General features: G+C 38.6%; 1 protein-coding gene across 1 annotated transcript; it reads right to left on the minus strand.

Annotated features, from left to right (window-relative positions):
* Window positions 1–383: 383 nt before the first annotated feature.
* On the minus strand, window positions 384–14,011 carry LOC113841977 (death-inducer obliterator 1-like). Its single transcript, XM_072038481.1, has 6 exons — window positions 13,979–14,011; window positions 12,772–13,367; window positions 12,108–12,261; window positions 10,984–11,073; window positions 10,133–10,337; window positions 384–3,870 (listed from the first exon to the last, which is right to left on the minus strand). Exons 1-6 carry the CDS (start codon window positions 14,009–14,011, stop codon window positions 1,289–1,291), a joined length of 3,660 nt encoding a protein of 1,219 aa, XP_071894582.1. The 3' UTR covers window positions 384–1,288.
* Window positions 14,012–20,904: the final 6,893 nt, after the last annotated feature.

Genomic DNA, 20,904 nt, shown 5'->3' on the forward strand with positions numbered 1-20,904 from the left:
AATACAGACCAATATTACTAATAATTAATATTACTAAATAATTAATAATTGATAATTATTAAAATTACTAAATAATTAATAATTAATATTACTAATAATTAATATTACCAATCTTCTGTTCAAACTTAATGCAGTTTTATACCTTTTTCAGTGGACAGTCTTATATACACTACCAGCATAAGCAGGGTCTGACAACAGTGACACTTTTTTTTTTTCTTTTCTTTTTTTCAGGAGCAAAACACTTTTAGAGTGGAAAGTACAGGAAAATGGAGACATTTCTTAAATTTCCAGCAAGGTTCTGCCAAAAGAAAACCCAAGAAATGTCCCACATAATTAATTTAAATCGAAGAAATAAATTCCATGGCCCATTTAATAAACTTCTTTTATTTAACAAACTTCTTTTTCTTTCCTTTGGTATACCAATTCATTTGTAGTCTTAGCTCTTTGCCAATAGATGTCTGATTTTTTTAATTTTTTTGCTGGTTATAAAGGTGCTACTTTTATATACTCTTTAATTGCAGGTTTGTAAAAATGTGAAATTAAAAACCCCTCATCCACATGAAAAACTAGGTACGTTTTTTTTCGTTGTTGTACACTTAACAGATGGATTTCAAAACACAAAATACCTGTATATAAAAAGGAAGATAGTGCACTTTAAGCTTCTAACATTCCATTTTCAAATCCTCCGTCCAATAATCAGTAACACTGTTCTTCTGCAGCCTTCTCCTAAATACGCATGACCCTTGCATTGTAAAATAAACAAGACAGCAATATTTGACTCCTTGTTTAAAGCGTGTGCTGTGGGAACAACTTTGACACCAAAATATCACATACATGAGATGTAAAGGTATGGCTCCTAAGGTCTTGATTAAATTCTTTTACAAAATTACAATTCAAGTTACTGGAAAACATAACCTTATAATTTTAAAAAGCAATATGGGCTCTTCTTAGACTTTTTCCATTTCTGTACTGTACATGGAAATTTTAAGATAAAGATGCAAGTAGAAAAAACAAAATCTCAGAACAGGTAACGCTGTGAATTTTTATAAGAAAAACATTATGCACAAAATGCAGCAAGTGAAAGTCCAGTATGTTCTTGCCTTTTACCTATTTGAATATTGTCGTTCTCAGTTGTTCAAAAATTGCTAATTTGTCAGTACATTTTGTAAGGCTAGATTTACAACAGCATTTTTGCAAAGGTGAGAATATACAGTATATACAGAAGACATTGACTCAGTCCTTGCAGTGGTGTATATTATCTATGGGAAATATAACAGCAGTTGTAGTTCTATGACTGATTAGTGGAAGATGAAGCTTCTGCTTCTGTTGGTTTCTGACCTTCCTTAGGTGTTTCTGGCTTCATCTCTTTACCGATCTCCCTACTTTTACTCCGATCTTTCCGATCTTTTCCTCTTTCACGATCTCGATCTCTGTCTCGATCTCGCTCTTTTTCCCTGCTTCGATCCCGGTCTCGGTCTCTGTCACGATCTCTGTCTCTGCTTCTTGATCGTTCTCTGTCACGTTGGTTTCTGTCTCTGTTTTTATCCCATTCTTTGTCTCTGTGTCTCTCCCAGTCCCTGTCTCTGTTCCAGTTTCTGCCACGGTCTCTTTCCCAAGGTCTGCCATGTTCTCGATCCCTTTGTCTTTCCTCAAAGGGTCTGCTTTGTCGATTATCTGCTTGCTGAGGCTCTGGCTGATCTAAAACCTTGTCTTTACTTCCTCCTTCGTATCTCTCTCTCTGTCTCCCTTCAAATGTCTGGCCTCTAAATTCAAGATTTTTGCCTTCTCGGAAGTCAGATGCTGACCACTGTCCTTCTGACTCGGGCCCTTGCCCAGGAATACCAGAAAGAGGTGCAGACGGCCCAGCTTCCTCCCACGTCTCCTTTCTGTGGCCTGGTGGATGACTGGGAAGGTCCAGGAGTGGTCTTGGGGTTGGCTTCATATTTTGTGGCGACTGTGGTCCATGCTGTGTAGAAAATAAGGAAGGAATGGGACCCTTTTGACTTCCAAATCTTCCAGGGGCAGATCCTCTTTGTCCATCGTTATTTGGAGAAACATGCTCTTCTGAGAACTGTGGCGCTGGGCCTCTAAAATTAGCTCCATGAGGTCCTCCGTGTGCATTGAGCATCAGTGGTGCTGGAGGTCCTCCTTTCTGCCCAGACAAAGAAAACGGACCTCCAGCTCGGTTCTCCTCAAAGTGCTGTGGGAGAGGTCCACCCTCACCCTGAACTGGTGGAGATTCAGTTTGTTCTACAAATTGATGAGGCTGAGGGTTTCTTTGTTCTTCGTATTGCACCGCAGAAAGACCCCTGTCTGGTTCAAAGTGACCAGGTCCCTTTTCCTGAGAAGTAAACATTGGATTTGCCTCGTTTGACCAGGATACTTTGTGCATATCTTGCAAAGACTGACTGTCATTAGATGTGGAGAAATTAGGCTGAAAAGACGTACTTGGAGGTGTCGGAAGCAGCACTTTACGTAAAGGCCTGGATGTAGAAGGTTCTGCAGAAACTGCTTGACTCACATTTTCCAAAGTAACTTGAACAGTATTTTCAAACTTGCTATTAGGGGCCTCTTTTTGGAGCACTGCAGGAGGCTTTTCACTGGAAACCCAGTTATCACCACCGTAACTAAGCTGAGTAGCAGGAATTGAAGTTTTATCTTCCTTACCAAGTGAAGTCTGCAAAGTGTTTGGAAAACTCGCTTGAGGGTCACAGCTCTGGTTTAAAACTTGTGCTTGCTGATTGGAAGATGAAGGTAAATCTACTTTTTGCGCAGCCTCTTGGTCCTGATGGAACAATTCAGTCTCTATTAGGGAAGATTTTGGTGGAGGTGACATTAAAGCATCAGACACCGAGAAGTGAGCCACTGAAACACCAACAGCTGCTCGTTGTTGTCTGAGGGCTTCTTCTTGCTCCTCAGTTTGTCGTTTCTGCTCTTCTAATTGTTTGTTTAATTCTTCTAACATTTTTTGCAGTTCCACCAAGGATGAAGACGCAGATAAATCTGGCACATACGAGGCAGGTGTTTCCACGGAAGTGTTTTTAGTGTCTGTATACATTTTGTTAGGTAAATCATCAACCGTAACTTTTGCTTCCTCCAAGATAGTTTTGTCTTCCAGATCATAGGCCTCGTCCTTTAGTTCTGCTGTGTTACTGGGCTTCTCCACACTATACAGTTTTTTGCTTTCACCGGTCTGCATTTCAAAAGCTTTCTCTGGATCATCTTCTTCTTCGGTATCGTATGGCCTGTCATCCTCCTCATCTTCTATAGCTTTGTCTTTTGACATCTGTCCAAACTGTTGTACAATGGGATCTAGCAAAGGAACAGCTGACACACCTCCATCCACAGCTGCTTTAGCTTCCTGATTTGAAGACTGGACAGTTTCAGTCTCCTTAGCAAGAGGTTCAAAAGTCTTCTTTTTACCAAAAAGTGTCTGGGGCATGTACTCAAGAGGTGTGGTAGTTTCTGAGGATGAAGAATGCGTAGCAGTAGCACTTGTAGAAGCGGTAGCTGAAATTGGTGGTGGTACAGTACTTGTGGTTCCACTCTTAGTTGAGGACGGTATTTTTAATACTGAAGGTGTAACTGATGAGGTTTCTGGAACGGGAAGTGGGGGTGGAGGTGGAGGAGATCCAGGTAGTGTTGTACTTACAGCTGAGTCTCCCGAATACAGTGTGTATTTCGGAGTTTTCTTTTCTTGTGAAGAAGCTACTGGCCCCTTAGAGTACAGCGATGTTTCTGTTTCCTCTTGCACCTGAATTCGGCTGCGCTTTTTCTCTATTTTGTCTGTATCCATGGTAGTAGCAAGACGCTTCCCTTTCTGACAGATAACCAATCCAAGAATTAAATTTGGACGTGAAGACTCGAGACCTGAAAGGAAACACAAAGATTGCATGTGTAAAAAAACTACTATTTTTTATCTGTGTTCTCAATAGGGACTTATCATTTTATATAATGGCAGCTATGAGTCATAACAGTAACAGTTCTTCTAAATTTCATGCAGTGACATTATCCCATAAGCCTATGTGTCTATATTTAATTACTATTAAATATATTTAATAGTAATTAAATATATAGTATTACTATTACTATTAATAGTAATACTATTAAATATATTTAATAGTATTACTATTAAATATATTTAATAGTAATTAAATATATGAAAATGAAAAAGATTCACCTGCAGTAACAGGTGAATCTTACTGAAAGATGTCCTTGTAAATGTCTCTGCTGTTCAAAAATTAAAGAAAGTTTTCCTATTTTTGTATTATTACTTTCTACTTATTATTGTCCACTTCCTCCCCCAATCAAATATTTCCTTTCTAAATGCTTTGCAAATACCTTATATACACAGAGATACTGATAAGTGAGAAAACCTGGACAAGCAATCTAACTTTCTGTAGGGCTACGTTGGAATTGAAGAACTAGAAATAAAGAGAAAAAAACTAATGCTATTAAAACAAACAAACAGACAAACAACAACAACAACCACTTCACTTTCTGTTACAAAGAAAGCACGAGGCATTGTTAAACTTAATAATTACATTTCTGTTCTAATCTGTGCTAAAATACCGGACTGACATTTACACCATTCCATCAAGGTGACTTTTAACACTGTTGTAGAATTGAGTTTGATGCCACAGACCCTTCCCTAAGTAAGAAATGTGAGCAGAATTACTCCATTGTGAAAGCTTCAGGCTTGAATCCCTGGAGAAGCATTTCCAGAAATGACCAGAAAGTTTCCCATAAAGAGGAAAAATGCAAACAGCTGAAGGTCCGTTTCACATTATTGTATTCCTTCCTTGTACATTCACATTTCCCACAGGCGCTCGTGGAAGACAAATACAACCAGAATAAAGAGCAGGGAATAAATCCTTTAACATACAGTCAGTGGCAAATGTAGAAAAAACATATAAAGAGAGGATTTTAACTTCTGGATTTAGTGACTTGAGATCCTCATTTGGGAGCCATATTAATATTTGCATCCAGCAAGGAACCAATAATACAGAAATGAAACTAACAGCAAAGAGATTTACTGTGGTTATACGATGAGGACTCTAAAACCTACACTGTCCCTTATATTCATGACCCTTAAGTAAGAGTTTAAAAGAGGTGTAATATATGAATTTATGTATATCTTTAGTCTCTTACTAAACAAAACCAACTGCTCACTAAGGAACAACTTATAAATAACTAATGATTGCCACTGAAAACTTCTTGATACCAGCAAAAACCCAAACTTCCCATAGTTGCAGATAAATTCTATTTGCCATTACCAGTCATAAGTATGAACCTTTGCTGAAACAACGGAATTCAAAGTTTTAAGGGGGCTCCTAAATTTACTATCTTATGAGAAAATTACATCAGCTGTTTTTATTTGTATAGCTGAAATTATATTCACGTACGCTAAGAAAGAATTAAATGAGGTAAGCCTATTTCTTAAGTTCAATGTGAGGTTTCCTCAGCAAGAGGATTATAACCAGGTAAATCAAGACGATGACTTCTTCAACACAGCTTCATTAAGCATAAATATTTCATTAAGCAGTAACCTGCCTAAATTCTGAAATTCTGTGTTCTTCTGACTGTGACTGGTAATAGTGCAGCACGCCTGTTTTAGCCACAGAATGGAGAGACCAGCAAAATCTGGTTACTCACTAGAAGGTCTTTGCAAAAAGACAGAAAAAATTGGGGCCAATGCAAAATCTACTTGAAGTTTCCTATCAGAAGCAGCTCTCATTTTAAGTATTTTGAAAAAAAATAACACTGAAATTTGATTGAATGCATTCTAGTTCCACAGCTGATTTCAGATTACTTCAAAGTTCAGTGTTTGAGTTTTACATAGTTCTGTGGTTGAGAGGATGTTGGCTATGCTGGTTTAAATAAACTTCTATTTTTCATTTAGTAGCACATATTATTTCCTACTTGTACATTTAAAATTCAGTGCCAAGTTTTTTCCTCCAGATAGAGTATTTCAGTATTTTGTGTTGCCAATTTTCACTTTCTTCCATGGTTAGAAATATATATATATACACACACGAATTATCAATGCATCAAGAAAATGACCTAGCTATACTAACCAAAACTAAGACTTGCTTATAATTTAGTTTGCTTATAATTCTATACAGATTGCCCTTGTGAGAGGGCAGGGACGGCAAGATGTACAACGAAAGGAGGCAGGACAGGAACTAAACAAGTAATTATCTTTGGTGAATCTAAGATTATTTGGAAAGGATCACAAATCCTTGATTCACCCAGTTAAAAACTCCTTTCAACCCACTGCCTAAAAGCAATCCTAGCAATTCTGATCACTATAGTTTACTACCCCAGATGAAGTTACATTAATACATAACATCAGGGCATAGCTCAAAAGACAGCTTACTTGGGAAGACTGTGTACACTCTGAAGAGACTCAATAGTTAGGTATGATTCACTCTGAGTGACTGCTTTACATTTTTTCTTTATCAGCAGGTGAGTAATGACTCCACATTTGGTCAGCATCGACCCGTGCAGAGGATCTCTCAAATCTGTGTTCACCCTAAAACTCCTCGTAAGCATTCACTGTTCTTCTGTCGTTAACGTATTGGTTATCTGCCCTTCTGCAGAGACCTGTGATTTATCCAACTAGTCACAACATGCATCTCAAACACTGACTAATTGAAACGAGCAGGTTTCAAAAATCTATTGGACTGTGTATCTAAAATTAACAGCAAAAAGATAGAAAAACAGTTCTGAATCCCTGTAAGAGACAGAGATCATCGCTAATAAAATCAGAGTCAAACTTAAACACACGTTCAAGATAAATTCCAAAGCTAAATTAACAACGGTTATAACTGAATCTGTTTAGTTTGGTCAGAGAAGAAATCCATTACAATTTTACATTTTGATACTGTAGTTTTCAACAGATGCCTAACCCAGTTTCTAAATTCATTCAATCCAAAGCGATCACACAGTAAGTGCTTCTTTTGGATGGAAATATACAGCCAGACCAGCACTTCAAAGCTCAGTCCCATTCCATTTCCATATCCGTAAATAGGTTTCAATATCCATAAATAGGTTAAGTGCCTAATTTTAGGTAATAACTAAATGAAAATGTTGGCTGCAGTCTCCAACTATTGCTCAATAACTATCTTTCACAAGCAAGCATTTTAAGTGCTGCAAGCTATGTTAGTAGCTTTTGATGCTAAATTATTTATAAAATATTGTTAAATGCATTCTGCATTTGAAGACCACGATGGTGTTATCAAGTTACATCCTGTAATTAAATCTATTTAAACAAGATGTATTAAATATTACTATGGGATTAATTTTTTTTTTTTTTTCGTTAAATACGTTTTTTATTTTCATGAAATCAGTTTTGCAGTATTTATCTACGTAATGGCCACATATTGTCCCTACCATCCGCAGCTGCTAGGAAGTTAACTGTACCACTAAGGATACATCCCTAATTTCTGTACACTGATGGCAAAACTTAGGGAACAGACCTATGCCACACTTTTAACTGCAGAGACCAATACAAGCAAAGCTGTAATCATTATCAACACGCCGTTTAAATACTTGTCCCAGTTAATTGTGAAAGCATGATTGAAAACTATCAAGTTGGTGTATCTGGATTCAGTGATAGAGATCACTTCCACCGCTGTAACACTGCTGCACATTACGGTACATTTGCTGAATGGGAGTGGCTGACATCAAAAATATGTTGTTCTACTACTGCTGCTTTCCATACTGGTATGAGTACTCTAAATATCTTGAAGAGATTTCATGCCTTCATACTTAAAAACACTTCCAAGCTTAAACTAACGGAAGAGATACTGCGGCATGCCCTCTGCTGATACACTTTTTAAATTAAAATTCTTCTATTTTAAATATGTATGGTACCCGATACATTTCCAACATTGCCAATAAATCCCTCCATAAGTGCGTCTTCCTAGTGCTAATAATGACTGATTATACCTTTTAATTTTTTTTCAAAGTGTTTTCAGATCTACAGATGAAAGTGCTAAATAGTGTTGTGTGTATGTGAAACGAGACAAACAAATTCACATACAGTAAACTACCAGAAAAAAAAAAAAAAAAAAAAAAACACAATGCTGAACATCCCACCAACAGATAATATCTGGTAATAAATATCTGAGGTGGTTGAAGTGAATAAATGTGAATATCCTTCCACGTTCCTCTATATTTATATCACCCATGACAAAGTTTTGTAGATCTTCTAGGCACTACAGCAGGTCAGAGGTCCTCAGTTGTGTTCCAAATCCAGTCCATCAGAAAACAGGATTCATAACAGATTCATAATCCGTATGCACCTGATGGAGCTGGTTGATACAGCTGGAATATCTTCCAGCTAGGACTTCTGGAGTGATGGGATTATTGTCCTCCCCCTCCTCCCGCCCCCAGTCATATTTATCAAAGTATCTTACACTGTCATGTTTTTTGAGTACTTGCTAAACTCTATTTGAAGGTACACAAATTTAAGGAGACAATGACCACTTTCCAAAAAATATCTTTATTGGGTATAAAAAACAGTAAATTCCGTCAGATGTCAGTAACAAGTATGTATTACAAGTCTTTTACGCTGCGGTATTAATACATGCCTGCAAGTGTTTATACCTATGTTTCTTCTGGGCAATTACCTCCAGTTTTGAAAGAACTTTTCCTATTTACATTTTGTAAAAACCAGCCTGACATTCCTCATTTCTATACTAATACTAACAAGTCTGTCTACTTTTGCCAGGCCTCCACTTTAAAAGCTTCATTTGAAATGAAATCTACAACAGAAATATAAAAGATAATGTACAAGGACAGCCTATGTTTGCTCAAGAATGCAAGGAGGGGAAGATCATTTAAATGCTTCCCTAGAGCAGGTTAAGACAGGCTCAGAGTGTATGAGAAAAATCTTGTCCAAGAACACAAAGCAAGCGCCCTTTGCAATTTCATGCAGGAAAGAAGAGTATTTTCCTAGCATTACATTACTTGTTGGTGGTGTTTTTTTGTTATTGTTTTTTAAGTCGTATGCCATTAACATGTGAAAACCTGGCCAGGCAGAACACACCTCTGTTTATGAAGATAAGCCCTGAGAATGCTTTATTGAGTTTAGTCCTAAACTTGTATTTGGGTAGCAGAGGACAGTCAGCTTGTCAGAAAGGTCAGCTCCTTACATGTTTTAGTGTGTAATTATTTTGCGCTGTTTAGTATTTTGCAAACCATCCTTACAACAATGAAGTATTGCCTTCATTATAACCTGTAGCTCTTAAGCTCCTCAACCTGTTACTCTATATGAAAAAAGGTACTTATTTGGAAACTAAGCATATGCACCGCCTCCATCCTCAGATGAAGGTGACTTCAAATTTTGTAATATAAAGGTGTTTCACATCTGAATTCATTCTCATTTCTTCTGTTTCCATGTTCAATGCACAAAGATGGAGCAAATTCGAGCCATACATTACTGCTGATAACTCTAACTAAAAATAGAAGAGCGTAATATATACCAACCTATACCACCTACTCTCTGCCACCTACGCAAAAGGAATTTGCCTGCTCCCAGGCAAACCAATGTTCTGAAGTCAGTGATTTGTCTGGAACTTGATCCAGGTAGCACAGAATATTTCAGACCCCGTGTACATGCAGATTGCATGCACAGCGTAATACATACCAAGAGATAACAACAATGTCGTGAAACCATAAACGTTACCTTTGTCTTCAGAGATTTCTTGACTGCTCCGTGGGATAAGAGTCTCCTATGTGATTTAGGGGACAGCACATGGCTTGTAGGGACCTAAAACTTGGTGGATTTATGGGTTGTTGAAAGTAGGGTCGGTTGAATGTTCTGATAATGTTTGCTTGTTTGTCTCAATATAGTGGCTGTTCTATGTACTCCATTTGATGGGTAAACAAATCCTCCTAACAGCAGAGATTTATCTTGTTGGAAAGGCTATGTGAGTTTCAGACCATGTCACCTTGAGATGATTGACTTTGCAATTTTTTCCTATATGCACACTTTTAAAATGTTTTTATAAAATTATGTATTTTTTAATTCTGCTTACATTAAACATTCAAAACCAATTGGTCTCTGATTTACTCGTTTTGTAATTTTACCTAGCAGTTAACCTCCCCTAAATTTTGTGCTTACCTGGTCCCTTAAAGGGCAAGAGGTTGGAAGGAATTGGGTCCTTAGAACTCAGTGGGATCAGGTAGAGATTCTTGACATGTCTGTTGTTATTAGTTACAACACCAAAACAACGACGACTGCTAAAATAGGAGTAGAGAGAGATATAGGCAACTTCTTCTTCTTCTGTGGCAGGATGGAAACGAATCAAACGAATCAAAAACAATTCCTGAAATACAAAATCAAAGTGGAAAAATTCAACCTGTAACACATCAGCAAATAAAATCGTTTTCCACTTTCATCCAATATAGGATGAAAGTCTGGAGCAGCTTTAAACCAAGATTTAAGAAAATACTGTCATTCAATTGGTAATATTAAACCAGAATCAATTTTGTCATTTTCAGAAAGACCAACTATTTACGTATCTCACATCAAGCTACACCTCTTTAGGTTCAGAATATTCAAATAATTATGAAAGAAATGGAAAATTCTTAGATTATATTTGCATACTGTGCTTCATTTTTACTAAATCCATAAGGGTTTTAGTAGTAAAATTTATTACATACGCTTACTAATAATTTCCTAGTCTTTTAAAATTGAATTTCTATCTTCAGTAACTGAATAAATAGATTGTTTATATTCAATCATTAAAAAACAATAGGTTGTATGAATGTTTAACTACTACACAGGGGAAAGACGATTGGCAGCTCAACAGGCAAACCTGTTTCTTCAATAAATCAAAAATTTCAATGGAATAAGTGGTAGCAGGAGTTTTCTAGGTATGATCGACATCAATATAAATTAGTAACAAGGAAATTCTATCAAAAGCTGCTGTATATTTCTTCCTGGTTTTCCAAAGGATTTTAAGTAAATACCTTACAAAGTGAAGATTTGAGTTTGCCAACATAATCCCAGACTGCCTTCGGTGAGATCTTCCCACCAATATGAATCGTGTCTGGTAAATCCTAAACAAGAAGCATTACATGGTCGTATAAGAAAAGGAAAGAGAGGCTACAGTTTTGAACCAGCACAGATTGCCCCATCCCAGTAGCTTAGGCGATAATACAGTACTATGTTTTACTGAACTTGCACATATACATTCCTAATTTCAGACAGGCTGTTTCCAAAACGCAAGGAGTTCATTATGGCATATTACTGGAAGGCTGGCAGTACACACAAAACGGAAAAAGCACTGCCTGACGAAGATAGCAGTGGAAGGTCAAATACTTTTGTATGCCTATCAGCCGATTCTATTTGTTAGCTTTGCTTTTACAGGGAACCTGTTATATGTAGTATAGCTTTTATCTACGCTTTCAATTGATCTGAAATTTTTGCACCCATATGAATTCTAGTTAGCTTCCTGTCATGATGACAGTGAAACCTGTTTTAGCAAAAACAACAAGAGAGCCACCAACCCTCCTAAGAAAAGACCTAAACTACACGCCTGAAACCCTCAATCACAACAAATACACTTCTTCAGAGAAGTTAAGTAACTGCTCAGTTGTTTCATCACAAGCTGTCATACTACCTAATTAGTTGAATGTACACCCTCCCAAAATATAAAAGCAGTCGCATCAAAGTTAATCAAAGGATGATATTTTTAATAAATGGCCAAACTTTTCTAATAGATCACATCAGTGATCCATCCATCTGTTTGTGAGCAGAACAAGGCATCTCTTTCAAAACACATGCTGATGATGCTTCTCGTCAAAAACTGATCTTGAAATCAAGCTATTATTCTATGTTAGATACTAACATATATAGAAACATATTAACAGACATGAGAATTCTTCACAAATACGTGAGGAATTTTTTTTAAAAGGCTTTCTCTCCTCCCCCCTGCCTCAGGCTACTGTTCCTATTACTAAAGGAGATTACTAAAGGGATGCAATTTTTTTTTTTGTTACACGTCCAATATAACGCCATACACAGTGACCCCAGCCTTTCTAACAACAGGAACTGCAATACATTCTAAACGCATAAACATGTCAGTGCTAACCTCACTAAGATAATCAAAGCACCCGGAGACAGGATATGCTTTAGTGATAAATTTGGCCACACTCTGCAGATTAATAAATCCTTTCCAAATGGTGTTGAGGCGAGAGAGGAAGAGAGAAGTATCGCTGCCTTGAGGTGAGCGTGGCTCAGCAACGCTGCAAAACAAATCCAAAAGAGAAACGTTATAGAGCACAGTAAGAATGCTTCCTTCTTCTTCTTTTCTTCCCTCCTCTTATTGATCAATTACTTTATTTTAAAAAAGCAAGTAACAGAAGCCTTAGTAAATGCTTTGTTAATGTTTTCCACTTTCATCCAATATAGGATGAAAGTCTGGAGCAGCTTTAAACCAACCCTCACAAACACTTAATATATTTGAATGCACATGCAGATTTAAAGTCAAATATCTTATAAGTTTTATTTCTCTGTTAAAACACATTGAAGAATTTTTACTGTCAATATATAACGATGCTCAGAAAATGTTACCAACTAGAGAAGTTAAACAAGGAGATGACAAATTAAAAATTTAAAGTTCAGGTAATCGCATTGAAAGTTGAACATGCCTTTTGATTATTGGCAGGGGAGGGTAAGAAGCAAAGGGGGACAAACAAACTGAACATAGCGAGACCAGAGATTCAGTGGCTTAGCTTACTATTAAATATACACACCTGATATTGGGTGACTGATGAACAGCTAAGTATCTTGGATCTGCTGAGGACGATGGCTTTGTTAATATTGATTTGGGGACAGTCATAACTGGTTTTGACATTTCCTGCTTTGTCTCCCCTGTTAAAACTTCACCAGATGCAGTACCAGAACGCAGGGCTGTGGTCGTAGTACCAGAGGAGCCGCTCATTGGTGTTCTAGGCTCTCGGCCAGAAACTGTTACAGTTGTGACAACTGCACCAGTGCAAGAGGCAGGAAAAGTCGAAGGTTCTTCAGATGAAGTATCTGTGTTGTCATGGCCTTGGGTTGTAGGAATGTAAGTTCTTTCTAAGCTTGACTGGGAAACTGCTTCTGCTGCAGGTGCAACTTCGGTTTCCTCTGTGTTTTCAGAGGCTGCCTCTTTAGCAGGCTCCGCTGCTGCTGCTGGTGCAGAACTTTCATATTTTCGCTGAACTTCTGGTTTAGATTTTGACACTGCTTTTTTAGCAGAAGCCATTAATTTTATCTTCTTCGGTGGTAATTCATCTTCAGATGCTGAAATCTGACCTACAAAATTAATTTTAAAGTGTTTTTGATTACTGTTTAACAATGAAAAGGTCTGAAGAGAAAAACAAGTAAGCAAGCAATGCTCTTAATAATTCTTTTACTTCAGACAAAGTCAACACTGTAGATACCTGTACGGATTTTGCAGTTCAGGTCAAAAAGATGGGCTCGATGTTCATTTGTTGTATCCTTACACATACTGCTAAAAACGTCTAGAGAAGGAGCACTATTTACATTTTGTACAGTTTGGGTTGACTTCTGCTGCTCCTGGAAATGAACAAACACAGAAAACATTCTGGTTGATTGCTAAATTCAATCATAAAAAAATACTTTTGAAACCGTTAATTCCAGTTCTTTAAAAAGATATTAAGGGCTGTGCAGAACTACTGCTCTGAGCAGCACTGACAAAAAGATGGAATTTTGAACTATTCTTCCCCTTTTATCATTTGTTTAAGAATATCATGTCAAACAGAGTTCTCAAATAGTATTTGTCCTCATTTCATTTCATGTAATTCTGAAGTAGATACTATCACATTAACTGCTTCCTGAGAATACAGAATTGTAATACTGATCACATTTTTGGGGGGGAAAACAATTGGCTAAGATTTTGCTGTAAACTGAGGCAAAGGTCTGAAAAACACGCATCATCTGATATTTTAGAAGCACATGCGATATATGCCCAATATTAGGTTGTTGCATTCCTTCAAACCAAAAGGAAAATGCTCATAGCGCACCTACTAGGTGATATTCTTACAGTTCATTGAAACAACCTGCATTTCTGACACAAAATTTGAGGCCCTAGTTAGCATTTATCTCCCTTGGCACCTCCATGCTAAAGCAATAGCTAATACTTACATCAGAATCAGACACCGGGGGAGAATCTTCCATATTTACATCTGGCACTTGTTCCCGTTTTACAGCTGCTTTCTTGATCTCGTGTGATTTGTTTCTTGACTGTAACATCTGAGAGAAACAAAAACACTTTAGTAACAAGTCTGCATACTGATTTTATAATTTTATTTTGTATTTTCTTATCAGTTGGCTAGTGGAAGAGAAAAAGCTTACGTTATTCATATTTCATTAGGAAGAAAACAATATATTAATTATGGGTGGTAAGGGCTGGTGAAGTTACTGTTAGTTCATATCTAAGGACACACTGGAGAATCGTATTGCTTACCGCTTTGGCTGGTTTCTCCTTCCATACAAACAGTTCTTTAGATACAAGTTCTTCGGGTGTCATTCTCACTAGTTTTGACAGTGAGATTTCTCCACAAAGAACACGATGAAGAAGTCCCTAAAAAAAATAAACAAACCACACTTTGTTGCCATGCTGAATAACTTAAGCAACTAACATGATTTGCAGTGCTGGACTGTCAAAACCCTTTCAGGTTTCTTAATTCCCTATTAAAAATGCCAGTTAATCTTAAGAAAACTTAGCACGGTGCAGCAACCAGAAACTAATGATGAAATCATCATGAAGTATGAATTTTCCACATTACCATAAAATATACTATCAATTCTACTGAACAGGAATTTCGAGAGATGAACTGCCACTCCTGTTTCATATCTATAGTAGAATTTTTTTTAAAGAAATTACGTTGTCTAGTCACTATTCCCATCTGCACCAGCTTCTTTTTCCTTTAAAAGATAAATTATCATGTACACAAGTGGTCTCCCATACAAACCACAGAACGTCACAGAAGAAAAACATTTATTTTTTTTCTAAGAATGCCATTCAATAAACAAATATTTCGCTACAAAGGCCAATCTTAATAAATACACGCCATCCAACTGGACTTCCATTCCAACTGGATTATTTAATATTTGAATGGCTTTCAAACAATTTTTTAGAGCATAATTCATAAGTCTCTCTCTTGAAACTACATATTGATGTATTATTTAAAAAACAGAATATATTTCAGTACGTTTACTGTTTAAGTAAATTCCAAACCTGATTTTTTGGGTCGTCGAGATCGAACAGGATTCTACGGTATCTACTCTTGTATCGGTTGTCCGTAACTTGAAACAAATTAAACACCTCCTTTTCAATATTGAGTGCTACTTCCCCTACTTCACTCTCTGTCATGACCAGATCATCACTATCATTGACTCTGTTAAAAACAAGAAAGGGTATGCGCATTTATGTTAGGCACAAATTCTTCAGGCAGCATTCATAAAAACTAAATTTTCAGAGGAAGGAGTTAACCACGCTTTTATTCACTCAGTGAGGACTTCCTTAAAACACATTTCAAAGCCAAAGTCTATCTCAGGACCTCAAAATGTCAACAATGGCAACCTTTTGCTACTGTCTACAGAAGACCACGGAAGACAGCCTTAACGAACTGAAGCCAGGTCAGTCCTTACAAATCCTCCTACTCGTGACACTGCAATTAGTTTTCTGTTGTTGTTTTTTGTCATGAGCTACTGAGGGAGCTAAAACACTTCAGTTTTAATCTTAGACCCTCCACTGTGAACAGCATTTCTATTTCAGAGACACTACCAGAGCACAGTGGCCTAAGTCTTGACAGCTGACAAGAGCTTTAATATTTGTGGGACAATGTTTCAGCTTTTTTTTTTTTTTTAAAAAAAAAAAAAAAAAAAAAAAGTAATACAGTTGCTAACTTTGGGAGAAGAAGGAACCTCTGCCTCAGCAAGCCCTTGCAACCTTTCACTGTGATATTCCCTACACTATGCTTCGTACAACCCCTACATCTCCAAACACCACCATTGCCAGACATCAGCTTCAGGTCACCTGCATTATAAACATCTCTATGCTGTGATTTAATTCTTCAACTGTAATTGTCTCTCACTACAAATGGGATAGTGACGTTTTTTTAAAGGCTTTTTCACATGCCCAATTATTTGGCATCAGATTTTTTATTTTTAATAAAGCTCTAATGCTAAAAATACTTGTAGTAATTTCTAGCACAAATTAAATCCCTTAGTATCACTTAGCAAGAAAGAAACAAAACTCTGCAGGCTAACCCTTTACTTCTAGTTGTAGTTTCCTATATAAAATAAGTGCTTTGAATTCCCACCCACCTCTTCCATAACATTTCTTTTAGGGACTGACGAATATATTGTCGAATCTGTGAGTTGGGCTGCGACTGGATAGGGCTAGCTTGTGTTTTTGCTTGACTACTTCCAGATGCAGTAGCTGTTAAAACAAAGAAGAAAATGCAGTATTAAATGCTTAACATTATAACTTCCTGTTTATGAAGACCAGCTGTCAACCTATAAGGAAGTCTGTGAAATACCTCTGGAGAACTACCAAGTATATAATTTAAGCCATCCATTTTTAAAGCCTTTTTAAAAAATGTGTAAAAGTTGACTTTTTTAAGAAGAAGTTTGCCTTTGATCCTGCAGAGAGCACTTCTCAGAGACTGTCTGAAGAGTTTAAAAGAGTTGCATTTTGGTTGTAAAGGTTGAAAATCTCAGTCACAAGCTATGCAAGAAAATTAAAAAAAAAAAAAAAGACACCACCTTCAAAGATTCCTGAGTTGGACTTCATGATTAAACTTCAAAATAAACAAACAAACATTTTCACAAAGTATATATACGTTCAAGCCATTTGGTTGCTAGTATGAGTATCACACTGTCGCTATAAACTATCAGATCTTCTCATTTACTTTCCAGTTAAACTCTAGATTTAATACTATAATATTTAATAATTAAATATTAAAACCATTGCTCAAACTGCGGCTATTTAATTCCCACCAACTATTCCATTCACAATATCCCAAACTGCCATTTAATGTTTTTTCTAACATCAATATATTGACAATACACATAATGCACAAGAAAATTTACAAATTACAAGCGAAGACTCCATATACTGAAGTTATAATTGCACAGGACTTTAAAAACAAGCATTTCTGTAGGTTGCATTTCACCTGTCCACATTTTGGCACTGACGGGAACAGTTCAGCAAAACGTAATAAGCCAAAACACACTCTCCATCCAGCAAACGTGATGTGCTCCACTTCAGTTTGCCAGAAGTATCGTTTACAGGACATCAGAGTTACCGTGGGCAGAGTTACCGTGACACATTCGTTGTGACAGCACGAAGGTTCCGAGGGAAACCAAGAAACAACTCCTGAGATGAAGTTGTTCTGATTAGAAAAGCTAAAGTTAATTCCCCAAAAGTCTTTTGTCTCCTCATAAATCTGCATTTGACTACTGACCAGTTTGTGATTTCTTAATTTTTTAATTATTATCTGATGTTTTTAGCTAGCAAGGTCTTGTAATCAGAATTAGTCCCACAGCCCCATCTGCAGAGAGCTATGTGCTTCCCGAGAAGGATGCAGAAATTCAACTTTGGTTAATTTCACCACAAACCAAATGGACCCTTTTGGTCTTCCATACCTGCTACAGTGAGAGTAGACATTATCAGGAAGGGCCTAACAACCGATTTTTCTCAGACTTGAGGGGGACAAAGGTAGGGAGCGCCCTTCTGAAGCCCAGTTCGCCCAGTTCAAGAAATCCTCTAACAGCATACTGTTTGAATAGAAATACACCTCAGAAAGGGGAAGATTTGGATTACCTAAGAAACAATGTCACTACTCATTTCTGAGTGAAACAGCCTTCCCACCTTGGCCGGTCGTTAAATTCTGTTAGACGCTGAGCATTTGTAGTAGGCACCTCCAGCAGAACGCAAGCTTGTAACGAGCTGCACTACACTGCCTCTTACTGCCAGCATGTTTCACCACCAATACACAAGCTGGTGGTTAAGATGAACCATAAAACCGATGCTGTACCTGAATTTTCATAAGGCTAGGCAGAGAAGCAGGTGCTAAACATTGCCTGGAATACAAAGTGAAGAGGAGGATGCAGAAGCACTAGCTATGTGGATCCACTGTGAGTGGATGCCTTGCTAAAGCTTTCTGAGTGAAAATTATCTGAAGTGTAAGATGAAACACACTACATTAAATCATTCCAAAGAGCGTGAAGATCTTACTAGAGATTGAACTTCTTGTTCACCCACTGTTCCCGTACTTTTCCCTAGGGACTGGTCTCAAGTACTGACAAACTGAACACAAACCCGGGGGATGTTGAGCTGGACTCACACGGACTTCTCTTCTGTTTCTATTATCTCCCAAAGCCTACCCCACTAACCTTACACTATCCGTCAGGAGGCATTGAGCTATCCCAGGAAGGAGAACAGGGATCAGAAACTATCAGTGACATTTTCAGTTTGGTCTAATGAGGCACCTGGAACTTAATACACTGAGGTAAAAAGCTGAACTACTTTGAATGAACAGTCTTGAAAAGCTAGAAGATGAATATCCAAAATATGTGTACAATAAGGTTGTGAGAATTTCTCTACTTCTGGTTCCTGGTTTATCTTCTGCCCAGACTTGTCTCTTCAGGCTGGTGGGACAGCGCACCTCTGTCTCACTACGGAGCGGCAGGACAGCACAGCTCAGGGTTCAAAATGACCACAGTACAATTCGGTCCTCGGTGCTATGAGTTTAGTTCTTTTGGGTTGCAGCAGAAGTACAAAACATGAAATACTAAGCTTACATTCCGTACTTACAGTTTTATCATCTGTTCAAATTAGTTAACAAGCACGCTGATAGAACTAAGAACAGCAGTTAAGATATTGTGTGTATAAAAAATATATCCGTGCCCCAAACCTTCCTGTGTTCCAACGGCTATATCATGGTAAAACTATATACATGTAAAATAAATAAATAAATGGCACTAGCACAAAGGTAGATTGAAGTTCCCAGGGTTGATAGGCAGCAGCATCAGTATGGGTTCAAGAAGAAAGATGCACAAGCATCCTTTATTCTGCCAGTTCATGTCATGGCTATTTTGAAATGTTTCTACAGTAGAGCACAGAACTCAATGCTTCTTTAGCCAACAGAAAATGAGCAGATATTTCAGCCTCATGGAAGTCTAACAGTCTCACAAACTAAAACACTACTTTATAATTACAACTGTCTACCTAACTACTTGCTGGCAGGGATTCTGCATGTAGTAAAAGATACCTACACTACATAGGCTATTCGGTGTTTCAGAACACCTGTGAAGTACTTTCTCAAATCTGCAGGACACCTCACTACATTTGAAGGATAGTGAAGTGGTGTGTGTGTTTTGACAAAGTATTGAAGGTACTTACATCCTACTGTAGTGGGTTTACGTGGCAAGGTTTTGGTAGCAGGGGGCCATAGGGGTGGTTTCTGTGAGAAAGATCTAGAAGCCGCCCCATTTTTGGGAAGGGCCCCATTGTTTTCCAGATCTGAGCCAATAAGCGATGTTGTTTTGCGCCTCTGTGAGAGCATATTTAAGACAGGGAAAAAACGCTGCACCACACAGCAGCCGGGAGAGTCAAGGGAGTGAGAAACAGCCTTGCAGGTGCCAAGGTCAGTGCAGAAGGAGGGGGAGAGGTGCTCCAGGCGCCGGAGCAGAAGTCCCCTGCGGCCTGTGGTGAGGACCATGGTGAAGCAGGATGTCCCCCTGCAGCCCATGGAGTACCACGGTGGAGCAGGGTTCCACGCTGCAGCCCGTGGAGGAGACCACGGTGGAGCAGGTGGCCCTGCACCGACGGAGGCTGCCGCCTGTGGAAGAGCCCTGCTGGAGCAGATTCCGGGCCGGACCTGTAGCCCGTGGAGAGGAGCCCACGCAGGAGCAGGTGACCTGGCAGGAGCTGCTGCCCGTGGGGGAGCCAGGTTGGAGCAGTTTTCTCCTGAGGGATGGACCCCATGGTATGGACCCATATCTGGAGCAGTTCTGGAAGAGCTGCTGCCTGTGGGAAGCCCACGCCGGATCAGTTCATCAAGGACTGTATCCCGTGGGTGGGACCCCACAGCACAGGGGACGAGAGTGACCGAGAAGGAGCGGCAGAGAAGAAGTGCTGTAGACTGACCATAACCCCCATTCCCCCGTTTCCCCTGCGCCGCTCGGGGGGAGGAGGTGGAAGAGGGTGGAGGGGGGGGAAGGTGCTTTTGGTTTCTTTCCTTTGTTTCTCACTTCTCTCACTTATTAGTAATGAGCAATAAATCTTACTATCTGTCTTCTTATGCTGAATCTGTTCTGCCCGTTACAATAATTATTGCGTGATTTTATTGACCTTATCTCAACCCTAGAGCCCTTTTCACATATTTTCTCCCCATTCCTCTTTGAGGAGGGGGAGTGAGAGAGCGGCTGTGGTGGAGCTCGGCTGCCCACTCGAGCGGAACCATGACACCTACATATGTTAACAACCTCATCTTAAAAAAAAAATAAAACACCCTCATATCCCATTTTGACTATGACAAAATGGATAGGCCCTGACAGATTTTTTTGGTTTACTGACAGGATTAGTGTTCTGCCAGACAATCCAGCTGCACCAACTCACGCTGTCCTTGCACAGCTCTTGTATCCAATGCACAGGAGGGCAGGAGCACACAGCCGAGCGCGGGGAAGGAGCAGGACTGCCTTTTCTGGCAGCAGCTCACTGCCTCATATGAGTCCATTGCCTCAGCTGCAAGGCGAGCATGCCCCCCAGCCAGCACCATCTTCTGATGGGCGCTGTTTCTGGTGCGCGTTTGGAAAAGTTACCAGAAGTGAGTACTCTTTTCAGAGAGCAGTATGGCAACACAGGAGGG

Source organism: Anas platyrhynchos, chromosome 5, assembly GCF_047663525.1.
Source record: "Anas platyrhynchos isolate ZD024472 breed Pekin duck chromosome 5, IASCAAS_PekinDuck_T2T, whole genome shotgun sequence".
Classification (NCBI taxonomy): Eukaryota; Metazoa; Chordata; class Aves; order Anseriformes; family Anatidae; genus Anas; species Anas platyrhynchos.